This window comes from Petromyzon marinus, unplaced genomic scaffold (assembly GCF_048934315.1).
Source record: "Petromyzon marinus isolate PM22_M1 ecotype Great Lakes invasive population unplaced genomic scaffold, UKy_Petmar_22M1.pri1.0 PM_G_Scaffold_27, whole genome shotgun sequence".
Taxonomy (NCBI): Eukaryota; Metazoa; Chordata; class Hyperoartia; order Petromyzontiformes; family Petromyzontidae; genus Petromyzon; species Petromyzon marinus.
In genome coordinates this window covers 369,298-390,220 of record NW_027422839.1, presented here as the reverse complement: position 1 = coordinate 390,220, position 20,923 = coordinate 369,298, and the positions used below count along the sequence as shown (strand labels likewise).

The following is a 20,923-nucleotide window of genomic DNA, read 5'->3' as shown; positions in this document are numbered from 1 at the left end:
GGTCACGTAGCTAGTTACGGTGTAATTAGTGTAGTTAGCCTGGTGGTTACGGAGCTAGCGTTATTTATAAATGTGTCGTAACCCTCCACCACCCGACACGGCCAATCAGCAAAAAAAGTGTCACATTGACAAAAGAGTTTCACTACATCAGCCCACCGGTGTGTTGAAGAGTAAATCCACAACATTTACAGTTTGAATACGACGTTTCGCTGGTAATTACATCCAGCATTATCGGGCAATTCGCCAGAATGGTAAAGCCCTCACTTACTCCCGGTCTTAAATAGAGCAGCAGCAGGGTGACGTCTTCATTTAACTCATTCAGGTGCAGTGATTATATAATCGATTGGTGATCAGTGACAGCACCGTGACTACACGGGACGTCGCGCTTGACTTGAGCAAAAGGCAGACGGCACAAAGAATGAAGACGCACAATGTGACACTGTGAACTTGCGAGACGATTTCGTTTTGCGCGTGCAACAATCACCGCCATTCTGCTGGGTAAAATGTGTAGTACTCTTTGGTTCTATTGGGTAAAGTCACGTAGGTGAAAATAAAATAACAAAAAATCACGACGTTTCGGCCACAACACAAGCGGCCTTCATCAGGTGAAGGGACGAGACTGTCTGGAGGACAGCGCTGACTTTACCCAATAGAACCAAAGAGTATGGATCCTAGCAGTCACGAAAGCTTTAAATCTAGAATTAAAATGTGTAGTCCAATCGCTTGGCACTAAACATTTTATTTAAATGTGAAGACATTTGTCGATCCACTGCTGGATAAATTCCTCCACCACGATGTTTCTGCCATGGGGGTTGTTTGACCATCATTCACCACATTGGTCAGTGTGGATTGGTGAAGGACAGGTAGGTGCCCGGAATTAGTTCAGATATCACTCGCTACTGATGTCATCCGTGATCAGTAATCAAACTTGACTCGCTGCTGGGTTCATAGTGCATTGCGCTAACAATTGCACCGCTATTACACCTTAAACATTGAATGTCATCATTGACCACGATCAATCCACAGCTGGATGAAGACCTCCCGGTGCTATCCGTGTACCTGCTTGAGTCCCGAGTGGTTGGGGTCATCTGAGTGCAAGTGGTGTGTGGTTATCCACGTCGGGTGAGTTTCCTCACCAACCTGCATTGACCAGGGTATAATGACTAACGGTCACGTATCTTCCCCACAATTTTAACGCATCTTGATACATTAACCTGAATCTGAAAATTTGAAATATTCATCATTACGAGGAAATAAAACAGGAAGGAGACAGACTTCTAAACATGGATTTCTCTGTTAGATGCAGTCATTTGATGCCACTATATGGAAGAATGTCTCGATTCCAGCTCTCAAATCAACAGATAGACACGATGCTTATATAAATAACCACATTGTACAGCTTACCGACCTACCAAGGAGTTGACGCGTTCTTTCGCTGTCTTCTAGTACACAGGTAACTATAGGCTACAACAGGTGTTTCGTAAAGCCAGTAGATACACCTTTCTGCGGCCCACTTTTCACTTCCCACAAAATCAGCAGCCTGCAATACAATGCAGCGATACGGTCCAATTTACACTTCAATGGCGACTAATGGGAGATGCGAATGGACCGTGGAAGACTGGCCCACAAACTTCAGTTTGAGAATGCAGAGGACTGGAGTGAAAAATGCCAAGGAAATCCCGATCGGATACCCCCCCCCCCAATCTCTCTCTACGAAGAGTTGACGGCGGGGATTTGAGAGGCGGCAGCAGCAGCAGCAGATGGTGGCCGTACGCTTGTGGCAGCGAAGCCCCGAGTAGCCGTCCCTGCAGGTGCACACGCCAGGGAGCCGCGCAGCGCCCGCCGTTGACGCAGCCATCTCGGCACAGCGCTGTTCGGGGGGCATCGCCAGAGGCGCACGGGAGGAGGAGCCTTTAGCCGTAGGCAGAATCCTTGCATCGGGTAGAGCGGCCCCAGACATCGTCGTCGTTGTCGTCGGCCGCTAAGTGATCGGAGTGGCGATGATGACGCATTGGCGAATGTTCGTGCGTGTGTATGTGGTCACAACGGTGACTTCCTGGGCCTCAATTATGTCGGCTCAGACTTAAATGAGTACCTGGTGTGCTGTGGATACGTCAGCATTGGGGCGACAAAAGCGGCTTTGGGGCCGTCCATAAATGACGTCACGCGATTTTGGACGATTTTTGACCCCCCCCCCCTCGTCATTGTCACAAATGTCTGACCCCCCCCCCCCCCCAAAAAAAAAGATAAAACATGCTTCAAATCGCTTTAAACGATTGTCATTGTAGTGCGTATTTATTGTGCCGCTGCAATCTGATGTTGTAGGAGAAAACATTTATTAACAAGTCTATTTAATTAAGTGGAACGTGTTGTCTATATTTATTTAAAGTTGCGCATTTTGATGTGACGTCACATTTCTCACCCCCCCTCGTCACACATCGTCACAAATGTCTGACCCCCCCCCCCAGGTGCGTGACGTCATTTATGGATGGCCCCTTTGGCGTGGTGTTGGCCACACCACCTACTCGATACAAGACGTACACAAGCTGAAGAATCAGACTGGCGAACGAGAGGCACAATTGAAATAAATACATCGTGACACGGTTGGCATAGATGAGGTGAGAAGGAAAGGAGAGCACCCCATACCTCTGAAGAGTGGTATAACCTTTCCCATCATAGGGGCACAGCTGACAGTAATTCTAGAGGAATGGGATTATATTATTGCTGTCTCTGAGAATCGTACTTCGTGTTTGATCGCTCTCATCGGATAGGGCGACCTGAAACACTGGCGGTGTACTTTCTCACTCTCGCTTGTGTACAATTACGGGTTACCAGAGCACAGAATGCAAGCTCACATTCACTCGGGTAAGATGGGCTGCAAGCACAGTGGCCAGATGTTAACTACCTCGCCTAGTATACAGGAAGTCGTTGGTTCGATCTCGACCCTGACGCCTGCTACTGTATATTTGGATGTTCTCCCCTTGGTCGTGTGGCTTTTTCTCCGAGTCCTCCGGTTTTTCCCTCCCAATTCAGAAGCATGCGTTTGGAGTATTTGGCTGCTAGAAATTTTCACACAATAAGCCACTTCGTTGAGCTATCATTTGTGGCCAGGTCGCTTCTAAAAAAAAGAGCTTTACAGCTCAGTGGGCCCTGGTAAAATAAAAAAGTTTTAATTTAGTATGAGAGGGCAACATTCTCGTCGGTAATGGCATAAGACAGGAGGCGGCAGTGTATACGTGGTGCATCTGCGTTCGAGGCTTAGCCAATTTTCACAGCCTCAGATCAATCCACTGCTGGATGATGCCTTTCCCCATATTATATGGGTTACTTGACCATACTGCACCACACTGGTCAATGCGGTTTGTTTGAAGGGGTCCAGATATCACTTTCAATTCATGTTATAGTCATTCCCTGTAATCGAACTTACAGTGAGGGAAAAAAGTATTTGATCCCCTGCTGATTTTGTACGTTTGCCCACTGACAAAGAAATGATCAGTCTATAATTTTCATGGTAGGTTTATTTGAACAGTGAGAGACAGAATAACAACAACAAAAATCCAGAAAAACGCATGTCAAAAATTTTATAAATTGATTTGCATTTTAATGAGGGAAATAAGTATTTGACCCCTCTGCAAAACATGACTTAGTACTTGGTGGCAAAACCCAGGAGTGTCCCACTTTTGTAGAGGAAACCTTTACAGCAAAATCATCAAACACCCACCACCCCCACCCCACTACCGTTCCCAAAGTCCGCCGAGTGGAAGGTCATGGCAACGCAAGAAAGTCGACTGATCTTTCACGAGGCCAGGACTCCCCACGCCCGTGTCTGAGGGTTCTAAGGTCAACTGTAGTTTAGATTAACAAAAATATCTGAATGCAACCACAACTCACAAAATAACAAAATTAACCCAGAATGCACCAAATCTCGTCAGATCTTTGAAGCTCAGCCGGGGAAGAGCCTGGGTTTAGTGCTTAATTTGAAGACTGTCTGGGAAAAGCAGACGTTTTAGGCCTTGCGCTGCAAGTTGGCCAACAGATGTCGGTGTACGGTGACGCTTTTTATATTCTTGGTTCTTTCGGTAAAGTCACGTAGCAGGGAAACAATAAAATAATAAAAATATAAAACATCTATGCAGTTGTCGAGTGTTACCCCCCCCCACCACCTTTCGTATGCACAGGTAATCTCCGAGTTACTCCGGTTTCCTCTCACGAGCCAAACAAGCTACAAAGGAATTGGTCGAACATCTGAACGCTGGAACTTCATGAATACAAAATCTCAGAAACAAGTCAGGATTTCCTGAGTAAATGAACGGGAAAAAAATATTCTGACAGTATTATTATTATCACCCACGGATGCGCATATGAACACCGTTTTGTCAACAGCGCTGGATGCAGCAACAATACGTTCCTAACCTGAAGCCACGAAAAACCTCCCCTATGCATTAAGTGCCTGGCATGAGCAATTCACATTTTTCAGATTCCGTATTCAAAGATCGCACGTGTCCAAAACCAACGGCGCCACGTTCAAGTTGAAACCGGTTCCATGCGAAGCCTCGGGAGGTACCGGTGGGGCGAGTGGGAGGACGTGTCTCACGGTGGGCCCCCTCCCACCCCAAACTCCCCCTTCTCTCTCCTCACCGTCCGCTCGATCTCCACCGCGGTTCTAGTTTCTGTACCGTGCCGCAACATCGGACCACAGCCTCTGCATGTCCTCCAGGCCCCTGGTCCAGAGCTCGCGTAGCTTCACCCAGCCGGTGCCCGCCGTTATCAGCAGGTAGTCGGCGTTCTGCGGGTATCGCAGGATCGTGTAGCGGGCCATGACCAGCGACTGGCAGAACCTGCGGGGAAAAGTAGACCATGTTGTTGTTGTCGCCGTTGCTGTCATGACGGTTAATATCGTTTGTTATTCAAGAGGGTTTTTGCTGCCGACTTGTTGATCGGCTGGGATTTTAGCGTCCAGGAATCGCAGCCATAGTTGGATCAAGTCTCGTGGTCAGCAGCAGAAGTGCCAGCAGAAGGAAAGTCGCCGTCTTCATCTTCCTCGTCTCCAGCAGCAGCAGCAGCAGCAGCGTGATCAGCAACATGATCGTAAACAACATCGCTATGAGTGTCTTTTCTATAATCATCATCACCGTCATCAGCAGCATCCGTAGAAGTGCTGTTAGCAACATCATGGTAATCAGCATTATTATGTCTTAACTGTTACTGATCCCCCCCGTTCACCAATACACATTAACCAGCATGGTGAAGTATGGTCAACCACCGCGACGATCGACATGGCATTGGCAAGACCTTCATCATTGGTCTGATGAAGAGCTTTAAATAAATAATAAAGCACTTTTTTTGCCGCACAATCATCGAGTTTATCGGATTCTCGCCAGACCTGGATTAATTCTCGTTACGTAACCGCCACAGGTTTTTGAAGCCAACGTTTCCCGACGCGGCCAACGGCGATCCGGGCAGACCCGACCCGACCTGCCCCGGCCCCCGTCCCCACCTCCGCTCTCACCTGCACGCCACCAGGAAGTAAACGGCCCTCCTCTCGTCCTCGGTGAGGGCCTGCACGCTCTCGTAGCCGGCCAGGACGTTACCCCCGGCCTCCATCGCCTCTCCGCTCTCCACCATCATGTACATGATGGCCATGGCCAGGTCGTACACGTGGTAGCCGAACATCATCGAGTTGAGGTCCACAATGCCGGAGACGCGGTGCCGCGGCGCTCCCTCCGCCGACTTGGGCCCCTGCTGCTGCTGCTGCTGCTCGCTTCCCGCGGCCACCTCCTGCACCAGGATGTTGTCGTCATTGAAGTCACCGTGGATTATGCCTGCGGCGAGGGGGAAACGTCGAATTTGATTTCGTCCGTTGTCTTTTATTGTTGACCGTCCTCCCCTCGTCGCCGTCGTCATCGTTCGTGCCCGTGCCGTTTTTATTCCGGCCGCACGATTGGTGTTGCGCAAGCCGCGTGTGCGAGTCTAAGAACGGCCCCCGCAGAGTCTCAGTGAATCACCGACTTCTCCTGCCTTCAAAGGCACAGAATTACAATAACCCACCAGCGTCGTACAACCCTGTACAGGGGCGAGATATGGAGCGGTGTGTAGTGGTATGCACACCGCATCACGAGCCCTTGATTCCCGGCCATGGAGAACATCACTGATATCTGAACCAGTCCTGGGATCCTACCTACCTCCTCACCGACCAGCATGGTGAAGGAGGCAAAACAACCCCCATGACCCTACACAGCCTGGGAATGCCTTCGTCCAGATAGTGCATGACAAAGGGCTGTACATTATTATTATTATGAGTATATGTGTAACAAAAACTGTTGAACACAATTTAGCATCCATTGAAAAATGATTTGGTAGAAATTACAATTATGATTTATATACAGTAGCGTCTGAATGTAATAACCCTGTCATTTGATTTCACCTGTGATCAGTGTCTGTGCGAGTGTCCCCCATTACATGCATGCCTTGTAATGCATCTGTGTATGCTGGGTAAAAGTAATCACGTGAAGCACATTGCAAAGAAAATGCTTGCCACAAATGAATCACAATACCTTGCTGATCTCGTCAAGCAGCATAAACCATCACGCGAATTCGGGTGATCCTCGCAGCGGCTTTTGGCTAACCATCGAACAAAGAAAGACGGTCACCGCATCGCGCGCTTTCAGATGCACTTCTGCGGCCGTCTGAAAAGCTCTTCTTTCCGATATTAGGAAGGCACTGGAGCTATGCACTTTTAAACCTAGATTGAGCACTAATTTATTTTTGAACTGATTTTTTTGTGTTTAGTTTGTTGTCCTTCCCCCGCACCTCCGATTAGCACGGTTGGCTACGTACGGTGCGAAAGAAGTTCAACGTACACACGTACGTGGCACCCATCGTGGCTTCAAGGCCTCGTCGGTGGCCTGAAGCGCCCCTCGCCCCCTGAGGCATGGAGCTACGTCCCGGGTGAAGCTGCGAGGCGAGCGTACATCTGGTAAACTTGTGCAGGTTGGGTTGGATCTCCTCGCGGAACTTGGCGATGACCTCCCTGACCAGACCCTGGTTGGGGTCGCCGTCCAGAGTGAAGAGGTAGGACTCGAGCAGGTGGGTGTTTGACAGGTTCCAGATGAAATCGTCTCGTTGCAGGGAGTGCAGGAACGGGTGCTCAAACTATGCAGATGTTTAAAAACGAAGGCGGTAAGATGACAAAAAATGCAATACGAGATTAACATCGCATTGGCCAGTTGAGTACACATGTAAGTTAAAGGCAGCAAAACGTCAAGCTTAGCAAAGGATAGTCTTCGTTTCAGAAAAGATGTTCTCCTTGACTTATTATTTTCTCTTTGGTTTTTTTCGGTAAAGTCACGTAGGTAAAACTATAAAATAAAAGAATAAATGAAAAAACAACTACATTTTTTTCATTCTATCATTTTATAGTTTTACCTACGTGACTTTACCGAAAAAGCCAAAGAGTATGAATCCTTGCAGTCACGAAAGCTAAAAATCTAGACTTATTATGCAGCTGAGGGTGGGGCTGCCCAAGTCCTGCGTGCGGCTGGCAAATGTTTGATTGGTATTTGTGAATAACAGGACACTTGAATGGATCTGAGAAGTAGTTTTGTGAGATCACCTTCTGTGGGCCATTCTCTAACCAGAGGTGATGCACAGAATGAGATGTTTTTTTCCATCTCATGACATGGCACCAATTAGCACAACTCATACAGCCCTTATCAAGGCACTGCCGTATTCAGTGTTGGTCATGTAGGGTGTTTGACCATACTTCGCCAAACTGGTCAGTGTAGGTTGGTGAAGGATAGAGGACAAGGGGGGGGGTGGGGGGGCAGGACTGGTTCAGATATCACTTGCCACGAATGTTAGCCGTGGCCGGAAATAAAACTCAGGTGGCCGGGTTCGTAGCGCAGTGTGCGCACAACTGCGCCACCGCTCCACCCCGACGCTTGGAATAAAATTTGGGGGGGGGGGGGGAAACAACAAAAATACGTTGTTCATAATAAAGGTTTTTGGGTTAGATCGCGTTTATTTATAAATGTGTTGTAACCCTCCACCACCCGACACGGCCAATCAGCAAAAAAAGTGTCACGTTGACAAAAAGACAAATAATTCACTACTTTAGCCCACCGGTGTGTTGAAGAGTGAATCCACATTTACAGTTTGAGTACGACGTTTCGCTGGTAAATACATCCAGCATCATCGGGCAATTCGCCAGAATGGTAAAGCCCTCGCTTGCTCCCGGTTTTATATAGAGCAGCAGGGTGACGTCATCACTTAACTCATATCAGATGCAGTGATTAGAGGCGGAGGGGAGGGGGTATTGTAATTATATAATCGATTAGTAATCAGTCATTGGTTATGATTAGTAATGAGTTGTAGATTAGTAATTCTTTAAATCAAAATGTAATGTGTATTATTTAATAATACGCTTCCAGGCCGCACTAAGCCTGTAGCTGTCAGAGCGATTAAAGTTATTCTTGTTCCTCTCAATTTCAATGGATTATGTATGAGCATCTTGATAAGAGAGGATTTCTGAGCTGGATGATGATGTGATTCTGCATTCAGATAGGCATCAGTGTGCATTTGATTTCTGTAAACGCTGTGTTATTTTATACATCGGGCTAAAACAGTGTCAGATGGTGAGAGTCTAGTGAGAGAGATTAAACACGTTAAAGACGCACTACGACAGAATGGCTACAATAATGCTCAAATTAACAGAGCACTGAATGCCAAATCACGATCGCAAAGCAATACTGCTGAAAGCGACCAGATTGTTAAAACAATAAAAATTCCATATATCTCAGGAGTAACTGACAAATTAGTCCGTGTTTTGCAAAAGCAAAACATTACAGTAAGATTTGGTACAGTACACAAAATTCCAAAACTAGTATCTTGCACTAAAGATGCATTACCTAAATTATCAACTGAAGGTGTATATCGGATTAATTGTTTATGTGGCAGCTGCTACATTGGACAGATGGGACGTAACATCAGCGTAAGACTAAAAGAACATCAGAGAAATATTAAATTATCTCAAACACAACTGTCGGCAGTGGCAGAACATGCTTGTCAACAAGGACACTCAATTGATTTTGACAATGTTGCAGTGGTGTGTAAAACTAATTATTACTGGCAAAGACTAATTAGAGAATCCATTGAAATTGAGAGGAACAAGAATAACTTTAATCGCTCTGACAGCTACAGGCTTAGTGCGGCCTGGAAGCGTATTATTAAATAATACACATTACATTTTGATTTAAAGAATTACTAATCTACAACTCATTACTAATCATAACCAATGACTGATTACTAATCGATTATATAATTACAATACCCCCCCTCCGCCTCTAATCACTGCACCTGATATGAGTTAAGTGATGACGTCACCCTGCTGCTCTATATAAAACCGGGAGCAAGCGAGGGCTTTACCATTCTGGCGAATTGCCCGATGATGCTGGATGTATTTACCAGCGAAACGTCGTACTCAAACTGTAAATGTGGATTCACTCTTCAACACACCGGTGGGCTAAAGTAGTGAATTATTTGTCTTTTTGTCAACGTGACACTTTTTTTGCTGATTGGCCGTGTCGGGTGGTGGAGGGTTACGACACATTTATAAATAAACGCGATCTAACCCAAAAACCTTTATTATGAATAATATTGGTCGCGAAAGCCTACATGTTAAACTGCCTAACTTCTATGGGGAGGATACTTTTCTTAAAACCAGAAAATTGGAGAAGCTCCGCATTAAGCGGATGAAATTGATATCTTCACTGGCGTTCCTCAAAAGGTGCAGAGATTCAAAGGTAATACCAAACGCAGTTAAAATAACACATCACATAAAGTCTTCTAAAGCTAACCAAATACTACACAGAGCTAGCGAATTATTATTAATAGAGAGAATACAGCACAATAGGAGTGAACTATCTTACATTTCGGAATCGCTAAAGCAGTTACACTTAGATATAAGCAATAGTGTATCTATGCATTATTGGAATATAATCGATAACATAACACAACAATCGGCTCATAATGTGTTTAAACTAACAAAAACTAACCAAATTAATAAATTTTCTAGACTACATAATAAACAAATCCCTACTGAAAACCAAAAATTTAAAAACAAAACCGTACTGAATTGACTAACACTGTATTAACCGGTGACATGGTCTCTATCCTTTCTAAAGGCCTTAACTTTGCCGTTACCCCACGCACAATTCCAGTGGATGAGATCATTGCTGAGGTAGAATCAGCAGTTAGACTCCTTCCACATAATGAGGCAGAGATGACTAGACATGAGGTTGCTAAAATAATTGAGAATAGCAAAATTCCAAAAGTAAATATTAGCTCTAACGAGGCAAAAGCCTTAAGAGAGCTGCGTGTAAACAAGGATATCCAAATCCTAGCAGCTGATAAAGGCCACACTACTGTAGTGATGTCACGAGCCGATTATGATAATAAAATTAGAAATTTACTAGAGGAAAGCACCTACATTAAAATTAAACGAGATCCAACTAATACTTTAGAACGTAAGACCACTGCAATAATTGCAAATTCATTAATCCCTAAAAATGAGCAATACCAAATTAAGCCAAGGGCCTCAAAACCACCTAGACTCTATGGGCTACCAAAGATTCATAAAATCGGCATCCCATTACGACCCATAGTCAGTACAATTGGCTCTGCCACATATCAATTAGCAAAATATATAACCCAACAAATACAGCCCTACATCGGTAGGACATCTTCATTCATAAAAAAAAAAATTCAGAACATCTTGTGAATGTGCTTAAAGATATTAAACTTACTCCTGATGATATTCTGGTAAGTTTTGATGTGATTTCTCTATTCACTAAGGTTCCAGTGGACGAATCGCTTAAATTACTTGATACACTAGTAAAGAATACCGGTTTACCAAAATATATTCCGAAACTTGCTGGCCATTGTTTAAATAACACTTACTTCTTATGGAGAGGGGATTTCTTTCAACAAAAGGAATGAACAGCAATGGGTTCTTCTTTATCCCCTGCTACAGCAAATTTGTACGTGGAAAACTTTGAAATAAGAGCACTTGCCTCGAGCACATTAAAACCATCCTTTTGGTTTAGATATGTGGATGACACTTTGGTTGTCTGGCCACATGGTAAAGATACACTGAATGATTTTCTAAATCATCTCAATGCACAAAACCCGGCCATCCAGTTCACCATGGAAATGGAGGTGAATAACACACTCCCATTCCTAGATATTTTGCTTGGACATGGCCTAAACGGTAAAATAACACACAGCGTTTACAGAAAGCAAACGCACACTGATACCTATCTGAATGCAGAATCACATCATCATCTAGCTCAGAAATCCTCTCTTATCAAGACGCTCATACATCGGGCTAAAACAGTGTCAGATGGTGAAAGTCTAGTGAGAGAGATCAAACACGTTAAAGACGCACTACGACAGAATGGCTACAATAATGCTCAAATTAACAGAGCACTGAATGCCAAATCACGATTGCAAAGCAATACTGCTGAAAGCGACCAGATTGTTAAAACAATAAAACATCCATATATCTCGGGAGTAACTGACAAATTAGCCCGTGTTTTGCAAAAGCAAAACATTACAGTAAGATTTGGTACAGTACACAAAATTAAAAAAACTAGTGTCTGGGACTAAAGACGCATTACCTAAATTATCAACAGAAGGTGTATATTGGATTAATTGTTTATGTGGCAGCTGCTACATTGGACAGACGGGACGTAACATCAGCGTAAGACTAAAAGAACATCAGAGAAATATTAAATTATCTCAAACACAACTGTCGGCAGTGGCAGAACATGCTTGTCAACAAGGACACTCAATTGATTTTGACAATGTTGCAGTGGTGTGTAAAACTAATTATTACTGGCAAAGACTAATTAGAGAATCCATTGAAATTGAGAGGAACAAGAATAACTTTAATCACTCTGACAGCTACAGGCTTAGTGAGGCCTGGAAGCATATTATTAAATAATACACATTACATTTTGATTTAAAGAATTACTAATCTACAACTCATTAATAATCATAAACAATGACTGATTACTAATCGATTATATAATTACAATACCCCCTCCCCTCCGCCTCTAATCACTGCACCTGATATGAGTTAAGTGATGACGTCACCCTGCTGCTCTATATAAAACCAGGAGCAAGCGAGGGCTTTACCATTCTGGCGAATTGCCCGATGATGCTGGATGTAATTACCAGTGAAACGTCGTACTCAAACTGTAAATGTGGATTCACTCTTCAACACACCGGTGGGCTAAAGTAGTGAATTATTTGTCTTTTTGTCAACGTGACACTTTTTTTGCTGATTGGCCGTGTCGGGTGGTGGAGGGTTACGACACATTTATAAATAAACGCGATCTAACCCAAAAACCTTTATTATGAATAATATTGGTCGCGAAAGCCTACATGTTAAACCAAAAATACGCTGCTTGAAAACCAGCCATTCGATCACTTGGAAGGACTCTCACGTTGCTAATTATGAACAGCTGCGTACGTTCCGAGCGAGTGGGCTCGTTACGTCACATTACACTTGCTTACCGAGAGAAAAGGCTCGCCGAGACTCAAGAGTTTTTTTTTTAAGATTGTCGCAGTAAGGGGTTGGGGAAACTATCGCTCCGCATTTCCCAATGAAGTAATTTGCGAGTTATTTATTTTTTGGCTTTTTACTTTGGCGAATATTCTCATATTCTTGTTTCTTTCGGTAAAGTCATGTAGAAGGAAAACAATAAAATAATAAAAATATAAAACAATAGAATTTTCACGACGTTTCGACTGCAACACAAGCAATCATCATCAGGTGTGAAAACCACAGCAATATTTTTTTTTTCAAATTTCCTTGTTGTGGTTTTCACACCTGATGACGATTGCTTGTGTTGCAGTCAAAACGTCGTGAGAATTTTATTGTTTTATATTTTTTATTATTTTATTGTTTCCCCCTCTACGTGGTGACTTTACCGAAAGCAACAAGAATATGAATCCCTGCAGTCTCACGTCACCTGTCAAGAGGCGCTCGTGCTCTCGTACCTGCTGCAGGGCTTGGTGGATGCTTGCTGCCAGCTTGCCCACCTGGTAGTACAGGCTGCCATCCGCCAGCACCCTGGACAGCGGCACGCCGGGCAGGTACGTGAGCAGCCGCACGTTGAACTCCTTCTCTCCTTCGCCGCAGTCTGAGAATTCACAGCAGGAGTCGCCACCGAGGTCAAGAGGTCACCACGGTTAGTGAAATCTCACCGTCGCTTCCTTTTGCTGGAACATAAAAAGCTGTTCGGAAGCTGATATCGGAACCTCCAAGGTCTGGCCAAAGTGTCAACTCACCACTTTGCGCCCTGTGTTCATTACCCACGTGCTATACTACACAGGGTCTCTTATGAATTGCTCAACTGATAGCCAAGGCTACTATTCTTTTTTTAGGAAATTAAGCGACAATTTGCTGCTCAGCATTAAATGGTTAATAACAATAATGAACGTGCCAAGTCCGATATATAACACACGTAAAATTCGTGTAGTCTTTAAAACGCCAATCTCTCAAGCAACTTGAATCGAGTATTTCTGTTCCCCCCCTCCCCCCCAAAATAGTAAATTGGAGTGATTTTTTCATCATGACTTTCTTTCACGGTACTATTAACGCAGAAATTAATAACACGAACGCATTCCGAAATTCGCATTCCTATATGGCCTTGTTGTCTAAACCGCTATAGCTAAATAAAGCATTTGAGAGGAATAATACCTCGCCACACCCATGCGTAAGGCATCCGCCAAAGTTGCAACGTGGCACGCAACCCTCGTGCCTTAGCGCACGCTGACCGGAACCGGGGGCAATTCACCCAGATTCGGGCCAGAATGGATACGTCAGCACACGAGTCTAGCTGAATTCCCTGGGTTCAGCTTGAGCAAATTACTTAGGAGCAGGGTGAATGGGGGCCCATCTGCATCAGGAGGCGACTTTTATCGCTCGTTCCATCACGTAAATATAAGGGTCAGCGGCTTTCCGTGATCTTCGCATTCCAAACACGGCGTTGGGCGGTGATGTCAGCTCACACGATGAACCCCGAGCCTGGGTTTAAAGGAGCGCTGCTAGCCCAGGCATTATAATCAGAATATGTACTTTTACTGGAGGAATCCGATGAGCTATGAAGCACTTTGCTTTACAAATGTTTAGCAGCCCAGGGTTGTCCCAACTACAGCCCGTGGGCCAAGCCCGAACTACCAAAATTAATTCATTCTGGTCTACAGGACAACTATCCCGCCACGCCTTACAAGAACTAATTAAGTACATGTCTCAGTCAGCAATACTCACTTGAAATTACACACGACAACCGTCGCTCCCACGCCCGCCCCCCAACTGAAAAGTTTGACAAGACCCTCCCGATACTCAGTGAGGCTCTGCTGTGAAAACAAGTGTAACGATGATGATTACAATAATAATAATATTAATAGAAGTGATGCGATGCAGGAGGTCGGAGTGGGTGTGGGGGAGAGATAAGCTCTGTATCGACATGTTTGCATTTCTCTAAATCTCTCCTCTTGCGGATAGATCTTTCTCCTATCTCTTCCATATAAATATCATATTTCTGATTAAATCTCTCTCTATGAATGAGTTAAATGATGACATCACCCTGCTGCTCTATTTAAGACCAGGAGCAAGTGAGGGCTTCACCATTCTGGTGAATTGCCCGATGATGCTGGATGTAATTACCAGCGAAACATCGTACTCAAATATTGTAAATGTTGTGGATTCACTCTTCATCACACCGGTGGGCTAAAGTAGTGAACTATTTTGTCTGTTGTCAACGTGACTCATTTTTTACTGTTTGGCTGTGTCGGGTGGTGGAGGGTTATGACACATTTATAAATAACGCGATCTCACCCAAAAAACCTTTATCATGAATAAATCTCTCTCATATCTCTACAATATATCGCTTGTGACATCTCTCTCCCGTCTATGCTTGTTCATGTAATACATGGTTTTGGTTTGACGTGTTCCCCTTGTCAGCCAATCCGGAACTCGATGCAAAGAGTTTGACGTTTGCTTCTCTGTGCCATTAAAACGTCTCAGGGTCTCGTGGGAAGATAAGCAGAAACAAAAATTACGATTTAGGTTTTGTAAGTATGTTGAAATTCTTTCGCACCATACGTACGTAGCCAACCGTGCTCATCGGAGGTGTGGGGAGGTGGAACACACTGTGCAGTTGGCGAATGGCGGCGTCGGTGAACTGTAAAAACATTATATCTACCAACCTGCAGGTCAGTAGATGAGAAAACAGCAAGTGTGCTTATGATCTCTCACCACAGATGTTATCGTCTCGTCCGTGTGGCTTTGCTGTGAGCAGTCATTCCAGTTTCATCCCACACACCAAACATTGTTTTTTTATATATATGAAGAATTTACAAAATATCACAATGTGGACCTTGGGCCAGTACCAACAAGCAGTGCGTTACATCCACCAACCTCACAAAAACTAAAAAGTATGATCCTTTTACATCACTTATCGTCAGTGGAGTGCGACCCAGTATCGTACCACCGCCTCATGCTCGGATATTGATCGTTGTCTTTGCAAGTATAAACCAATGCTGTATTCGTATGATTACTATCAGCCTATGACTAAATCACCTGGAATGTGCCCTATCGTAAGATCTGAAAGCTAAGCAGGTTGAGCCTGGATTAGGGCTTCTATGGGTGACAATCGTGCATTAAACAGGCATCACAGGCTGCTGCGTGGTGCTATGTTGTGGGGGCCAGAGTTCAGTTGGAGCAAAATCAATTGTACTGCACTGTACATCTATTAAACTTGATTTGTCGCTTTCGTGACTGCAGGAATTACTCTTTGGTTTTTTCGGTAAAGTCACGTAGAAATAAGAAAAAATAAAATTACATAATAGCATACGACGTTTCGATTGCAACGCAAGCAATCATCATCAGGCATAGAAGAGCTAAATTTAAGAGAGAGAGAGGAAACACAGAACCGCAGAGATATATACAGACACCTAAGTGGAGGGAGTTCACACACAGACACAAAGAGAGACACAGCACAGAGAGATAGGGTCTCTGTGCCGAGGCCTTAGCATGTAGGGGGAGACAAAGAGAGATGGAGAAGCACATCAAATAGAACAAGATTTAGTATTATGTACATCTCTTCTCCAATGTCTCTGCTCCCGGGACCCCCGCAGGCGCAGCTCACCGATGCTCTCGAGCGACATGATCTTCCCGCTGACGTTGTCCACCACCTCCTGCATGGGGAAGCCCCTCTCCCGCAGGAACCTCATCATGGCCATCTGCACCTCGAGCATCTGCGGCCGCTGGCTGTCCCGCGTGTTGGTGACCTTGAGCACGAACTGGCGACCGGCGCGCGCCAGCACGCGGTAGTTCTGGTCGACGTAGCTCGCCAGCGGGCTCACCCCCGCCACGCTCACCCCGTAGAGGCGCTCCACCAGCTCCGCCGCGCGGGACTCGCTGAGGCACGGCTTCTGGTGCTCGTGGCCATCGTCCTGCGGCGCGGCTTGCATCGTCTTCAACGGACAAAACGAGGGCAATCAAAAAGCTTTTTGGGGTTTTGCGAGTGCACGTTGGCGTCCGCTCCATTCGTGCAGCGCGAGGCGCCTCCGATGAGCATGGTTGGCTACGTACGGTGCGAAACAAGCTCAGCATACACACGAGGCTACACCCTGGAGGCGCTACGCTTCACGGACAGCCCACAGTAGTTTTCGCATTTACAAAGTTGTGCAGACACACGTGGCATACTACTTATTTAAATTACATCTCCGAGATCTTGAGCATCCGACTGTGAAGCAGACAGTGCGCAATATTTACAGTTCATACACCCACAGTATTAACCGGGGTGGTCGTGGGGCTCGTACCACAAACATCTGCAACGCGCTACCGCTCGGCCATGAAGTCAATCGATCGATCAGCGATCAATAAACAAGTCTCTTTGCTCGCATCACATTTAATAGCAACACATTTCACCGAACAGAAAAGCACCACTTAAACATGTCAGATATAAGATTCGTAATAACAGAGAATTCTCCTTGTGTATTTCAGTGGAAATACAGCCAGTGCCTGATAAAGTAGCATTACTGTAACTGGAATTATAACAAGAACCGTGGGTTTATGCAGCATTGGGGAGCTGCAGCTATGGCCCACCGAGTAAACACCTTGTCCCGTAAGCACGAAATCACGTGTTCAAATTCCACTGGATGTGTAATTGTGTGAATAATAATCAGGGCTTAATCTGTCACTGAATATTTTCCGGGTCGCTGGTGCGGAGTGGAGTGGGCAACACAGCCCCGGTAGCCACGGCGATAGCGAAAGGTACACACGGGACGTGGTGTGCCGGGTGTCAGCATATTTTTCGGAGTCGCTGACACAGGGCAGCCCTGGCCGAAATTATCTCCATATATATGTAAAAGGCAAAGTTGTGATCATGTGTGTCTGTTCAAAATGTTTAGCGTACTTCCCGACATGCAACAAGCTTGAAATTTGCCATGTGGGTACTTTCCAGACTGTACACCACACAAAAATTATTAAAATACACTTTTGTGTTTTTTCGGGGGGGAGGAGGGGGGAGGAGCTCAATAATGCATTATTTTTTTGCACGGCAAGTGAGCTGTGACGTCAAATCTGTCACGTGACCCACGCATGTGGAAGCGTAACGCATTGTAGTGTAGTGGTTAGCGCACTGCGCTACGAACCCGGCAACCCGAGTTCAATTCCCGCTCACGGCCACCACCGGTGACGATTATTTCAACCGCTCCTGGGCCTCCCCTAGATCGACTCAGCCTCAAACGAGTAACTGGTGTGGTGTGAACATCGCCACTGGGGACACAAAGGCGGCCGGGCGTGGTGCTGTCACCCACACCCTTTCATCTGTATAGATAAAAGGGAAATTTGTGAATATGTGTGTCTGTTCGAAATGTTTAGCATACTTCCCGACATGCAACAAACTTGAAATTTGCCATGTGGGTAGCTTCCAGAGTGTAAACAATGCAAAAAGTATAAAATATACTCTTTGGTTCTATTGGGTAAAGTCACGTAGGTGAAAATAAAATAACAAAAAATCACGACGTTTCGGCCACAACACAAGCGGCCTTCATCAGGTGAAGGGACGAGACTGTCTGGAGGACAGCGCTGGAGTGAGAGAAGCCACGCTTAGATCACGACCTTTAAGCTGTGTGAGAAGAAAAACACAAAGCGCCTTGACAAAGGAATTATCATATAATTTAGCATTGAAATGGCTCATTTAAATAGCTAAGTTAAAGCATACACATCCGCAGAGGTACCCCTTGACAAAGGAATTAGCATAGAATTTAGCATTGAAATGGCTCATTGAAATAGCTAAGTTAAAGTGTACACATCCGCAGAGGCACCCCTTGACAAAGGAATTAGCATAGAATTTAGCATTGAAATGGCTCATTGAAATAGCTAAGTTAAAGTATACACATCCGCAGAGGTACCCCTTGACAAAGGAATTAGCATAGAATTTAGCATTGAAATAGCTGAGTGGTTAGCTTGTAACTCGTCACAGAAATAGCTATGTTAAAGTCAGAGCATATTTCACGTAAACAAAACGTGCCAATTAGTTACTGCTTCAGCACACTGGTGTATTGGATAGTAAACCCAGAACATTTACCATTAGAGAATGACGTTTCACTGATTATTACAACCAGCTTCATCAGGCGATTTGCCATAACTGTGAAGAAGTATTCCTGTTTCCATCTTTGAAGTCAACTCAGCCTTAAATGAGTACTTGGTGCAGGGTGTGAACATCGCCACTTGGGAGACAAATGCGGCCGGGAGTGGTGTTTGGCCACCCACCCCATCGTGTGCTGGGCCGGCCTTCATAGGTGTTGGCTCCCAGCGATTGCCCCGAGTCTGTTAAGGCTATACGGGGGTCTTTGTCTTTGTGTGTATGAGATGCATGCGAGTGTGTGTGTGTGTATGAGATGCATGTGTGTATGTGATGTGTGTATGTGTATGAGATGTGTGTGTGTATGAGATGTGTGTGTGTGTATGAGATGTGTGTGTGTGTATGAGATGTGTGTGTGTATGAGATGTGTGTGTGTGTATGAGATGTGTGTGTGTGTATGAGATGTGTGTGTGTATGAGATGCATGTGTGTATGAGAGGTGTGTGTATGAGATGCATGCGAGTGTGTGTGTATGAGATGTGTGTGTGTATGAGATGTGTGTGTGTATGAGATGTGTGTGTGTGTATGAGATGCGTGTGTGTGTGTGTATGAGATGGGTGTGTATGAGATGTGTGTGTATGAGATGTGTGTGTGTATGAGATGTGTGTGTATGAGATGTGCATGTATGAGATGTGTGTGTGTATGAGATGTGTGTGTGTATGAGATGCGTGTGTGTATGAGATGTGTGTGTGTATGAGATGTGTGTGTGTATGAGATGTGTGTGTGTGTATGAGATGTGTGTGTGTGTATGAGATGTGTGTGTGTATGAGATGTGTGTGTGTATGAGATGTGTGTGAGTGTGTATGAGATGTGTGTGTGTGTATGAGATAGTGTAGCGGTTAGCGCGCTGCGCTATGAACCTGGCGACCCGGGTTCGATTCCCGCTCACGGCCAACACCAGTGACGATTATGTGAACCGGTCCCGGGCCTCCCCTAGGTCGACTCAGCCTCAAATGAGTACCTGGTGCGGTGTGTAAACATCGCCACTAGGGAGACAAAGGCGGTCGGGCGTGGTGCTGGCCACCCACCCCCTCGTGTACCGTTCTGGCCTTCATAGGTGCTCGCTAACAGCACTTGCCCCTACAGTCTGTTACAGGCTATATGGGGGATCTTTGTCTTTGTGTGTGTATGAGATGCGTGTGTGTGTGCATGAGATGCACTGCTGTATAATAATGTACTACTCACTACTGAGTACACACTGTGTTCACAGCTACCACCCCAACGCAAGCATAAACTCAACTCAGTCATTAAAAATGTTAAGTTATGTTTAGCAAACAATAGTCATTGCAACGTTATACTTGAATCTAATAACAAGTTTAAGGCACTGCTGTATAATAATGTACTTGTCACTACTAACCACAGTACCCACTGTGTTCACAGCTACCACCCCAACGCACACACACTCACACAGTGCGCTAACCACTGCACCACCGCTCCCCACTACACACAGTGTGCTAACCACTGCACCACCGCTCCCCACACACACACAGTGCGCTAACCACTGCACCACCGCTCCCCACACACACAGTGCGCTAACCACTGCACCACCGCTCCCCACACACACACAGTGCGCTAACCACTGCACCACCGCTCCCCACGTCCACCACAACCTGGCACCCGATGATGTATCGATCGGCTCGGCTTTCCGTGGCTGCTGCGCCAAGTCACCTGCAGGGAAAATCGATTTAAATTTCGATTACCAATACTCGCGCCGATTCCTAATGGGATAACATTAGGAATCGATTATAATAGAGTTACGGATGTATGAGTCGATTTCAATTGGGATAACATGGGAACCGATTTATTTGTGGCTTAGGCTAATAAAATCGATTTGCATTGGGATACCATGGGAATCAACAGTGGTCTAAAATGAACCTTCATTAATCGATTCCTACTGTGTAGACGTGGGAATCGACCACGTTAGACGATCACGTGTGTGGGCGTGGTCTCTCAACGTCAATCAACCATGTAGGGCGTTGACTGGTGGAGAGTTTGGGATCTGATTGATTGATTGCTTCTGTGGACAAGTGTCTTTTATACAGGTAACGAGCTGAGATTAGGAGCACTCCCTCTAAGAGTGTGCTCCTAATCTCAGCTCGTTACCTGTATAAAAGACACCTGGGAGCCAGAAACCTTTCTCATTGAGAGGGGGTCAAATACTTATTTCCCTCATTAAAATGCAAATCAATTTATAGCATTTTT

The 20,923-nt window shown here is 45.2% G+C and overlaps 1 protein-coding gene across 1 annotated transcript; it reads right to left on the bottom strand.

Moving 5' to 3' along the window:
* Positions 1-5,505: 5,505 nt before the first annotated feature.
* On the bottom strand, positions 5,506-20,405 carry LOC116957684 (hydroxylysine kinase-like). Its single transcript, XM_076061095.1, has 5 exons — positions 20,332-20,405; positions 16,218-16,545; positions 13,063-13,205; positions 6,972-7,152; positions 5,506-5,822 (listed from the first exon to the last, which is right to left on the bottom strand). The coding sequence occupies exons 2-5, from the start codon at positions 16,540-16,542 to the stop codon at positions 5,506-5,508; spliced, it is 966 nt and encodes a 321-aa protein (XP_075917210.1). The 5' UTR covers positions 16,543-16,545; positions 20,332-20,405.
* Positions 20,406-20,923: the final 518 nt, after the last annotated feature.

Bases quoted from the DNA above. Each gene is read 5' to 3' on its own strand.
- LOC116957684 (XM_076061095.1), bottom strand. From the start codon at position 16,542: ATGCAAGCCGCGCCGCAGGACGATGGCCACGAGCACCAGAAGCCGTGC. The intron at 13,206-16,217 runs GTGAGCTGCGCC...GTGAATTCTCAG, and splicing joins CATGTCGCTCGAGAGCATCG to ACTGCGGCGAAGGAGAGAAG. The intron at 5,823-6,971 runs GTACGCTCGCCT...CCCTCGCCGCAG, and splicing joins CCTGCACAAGTTTACCAGAT to GCATAATCCACGGTGACTTC.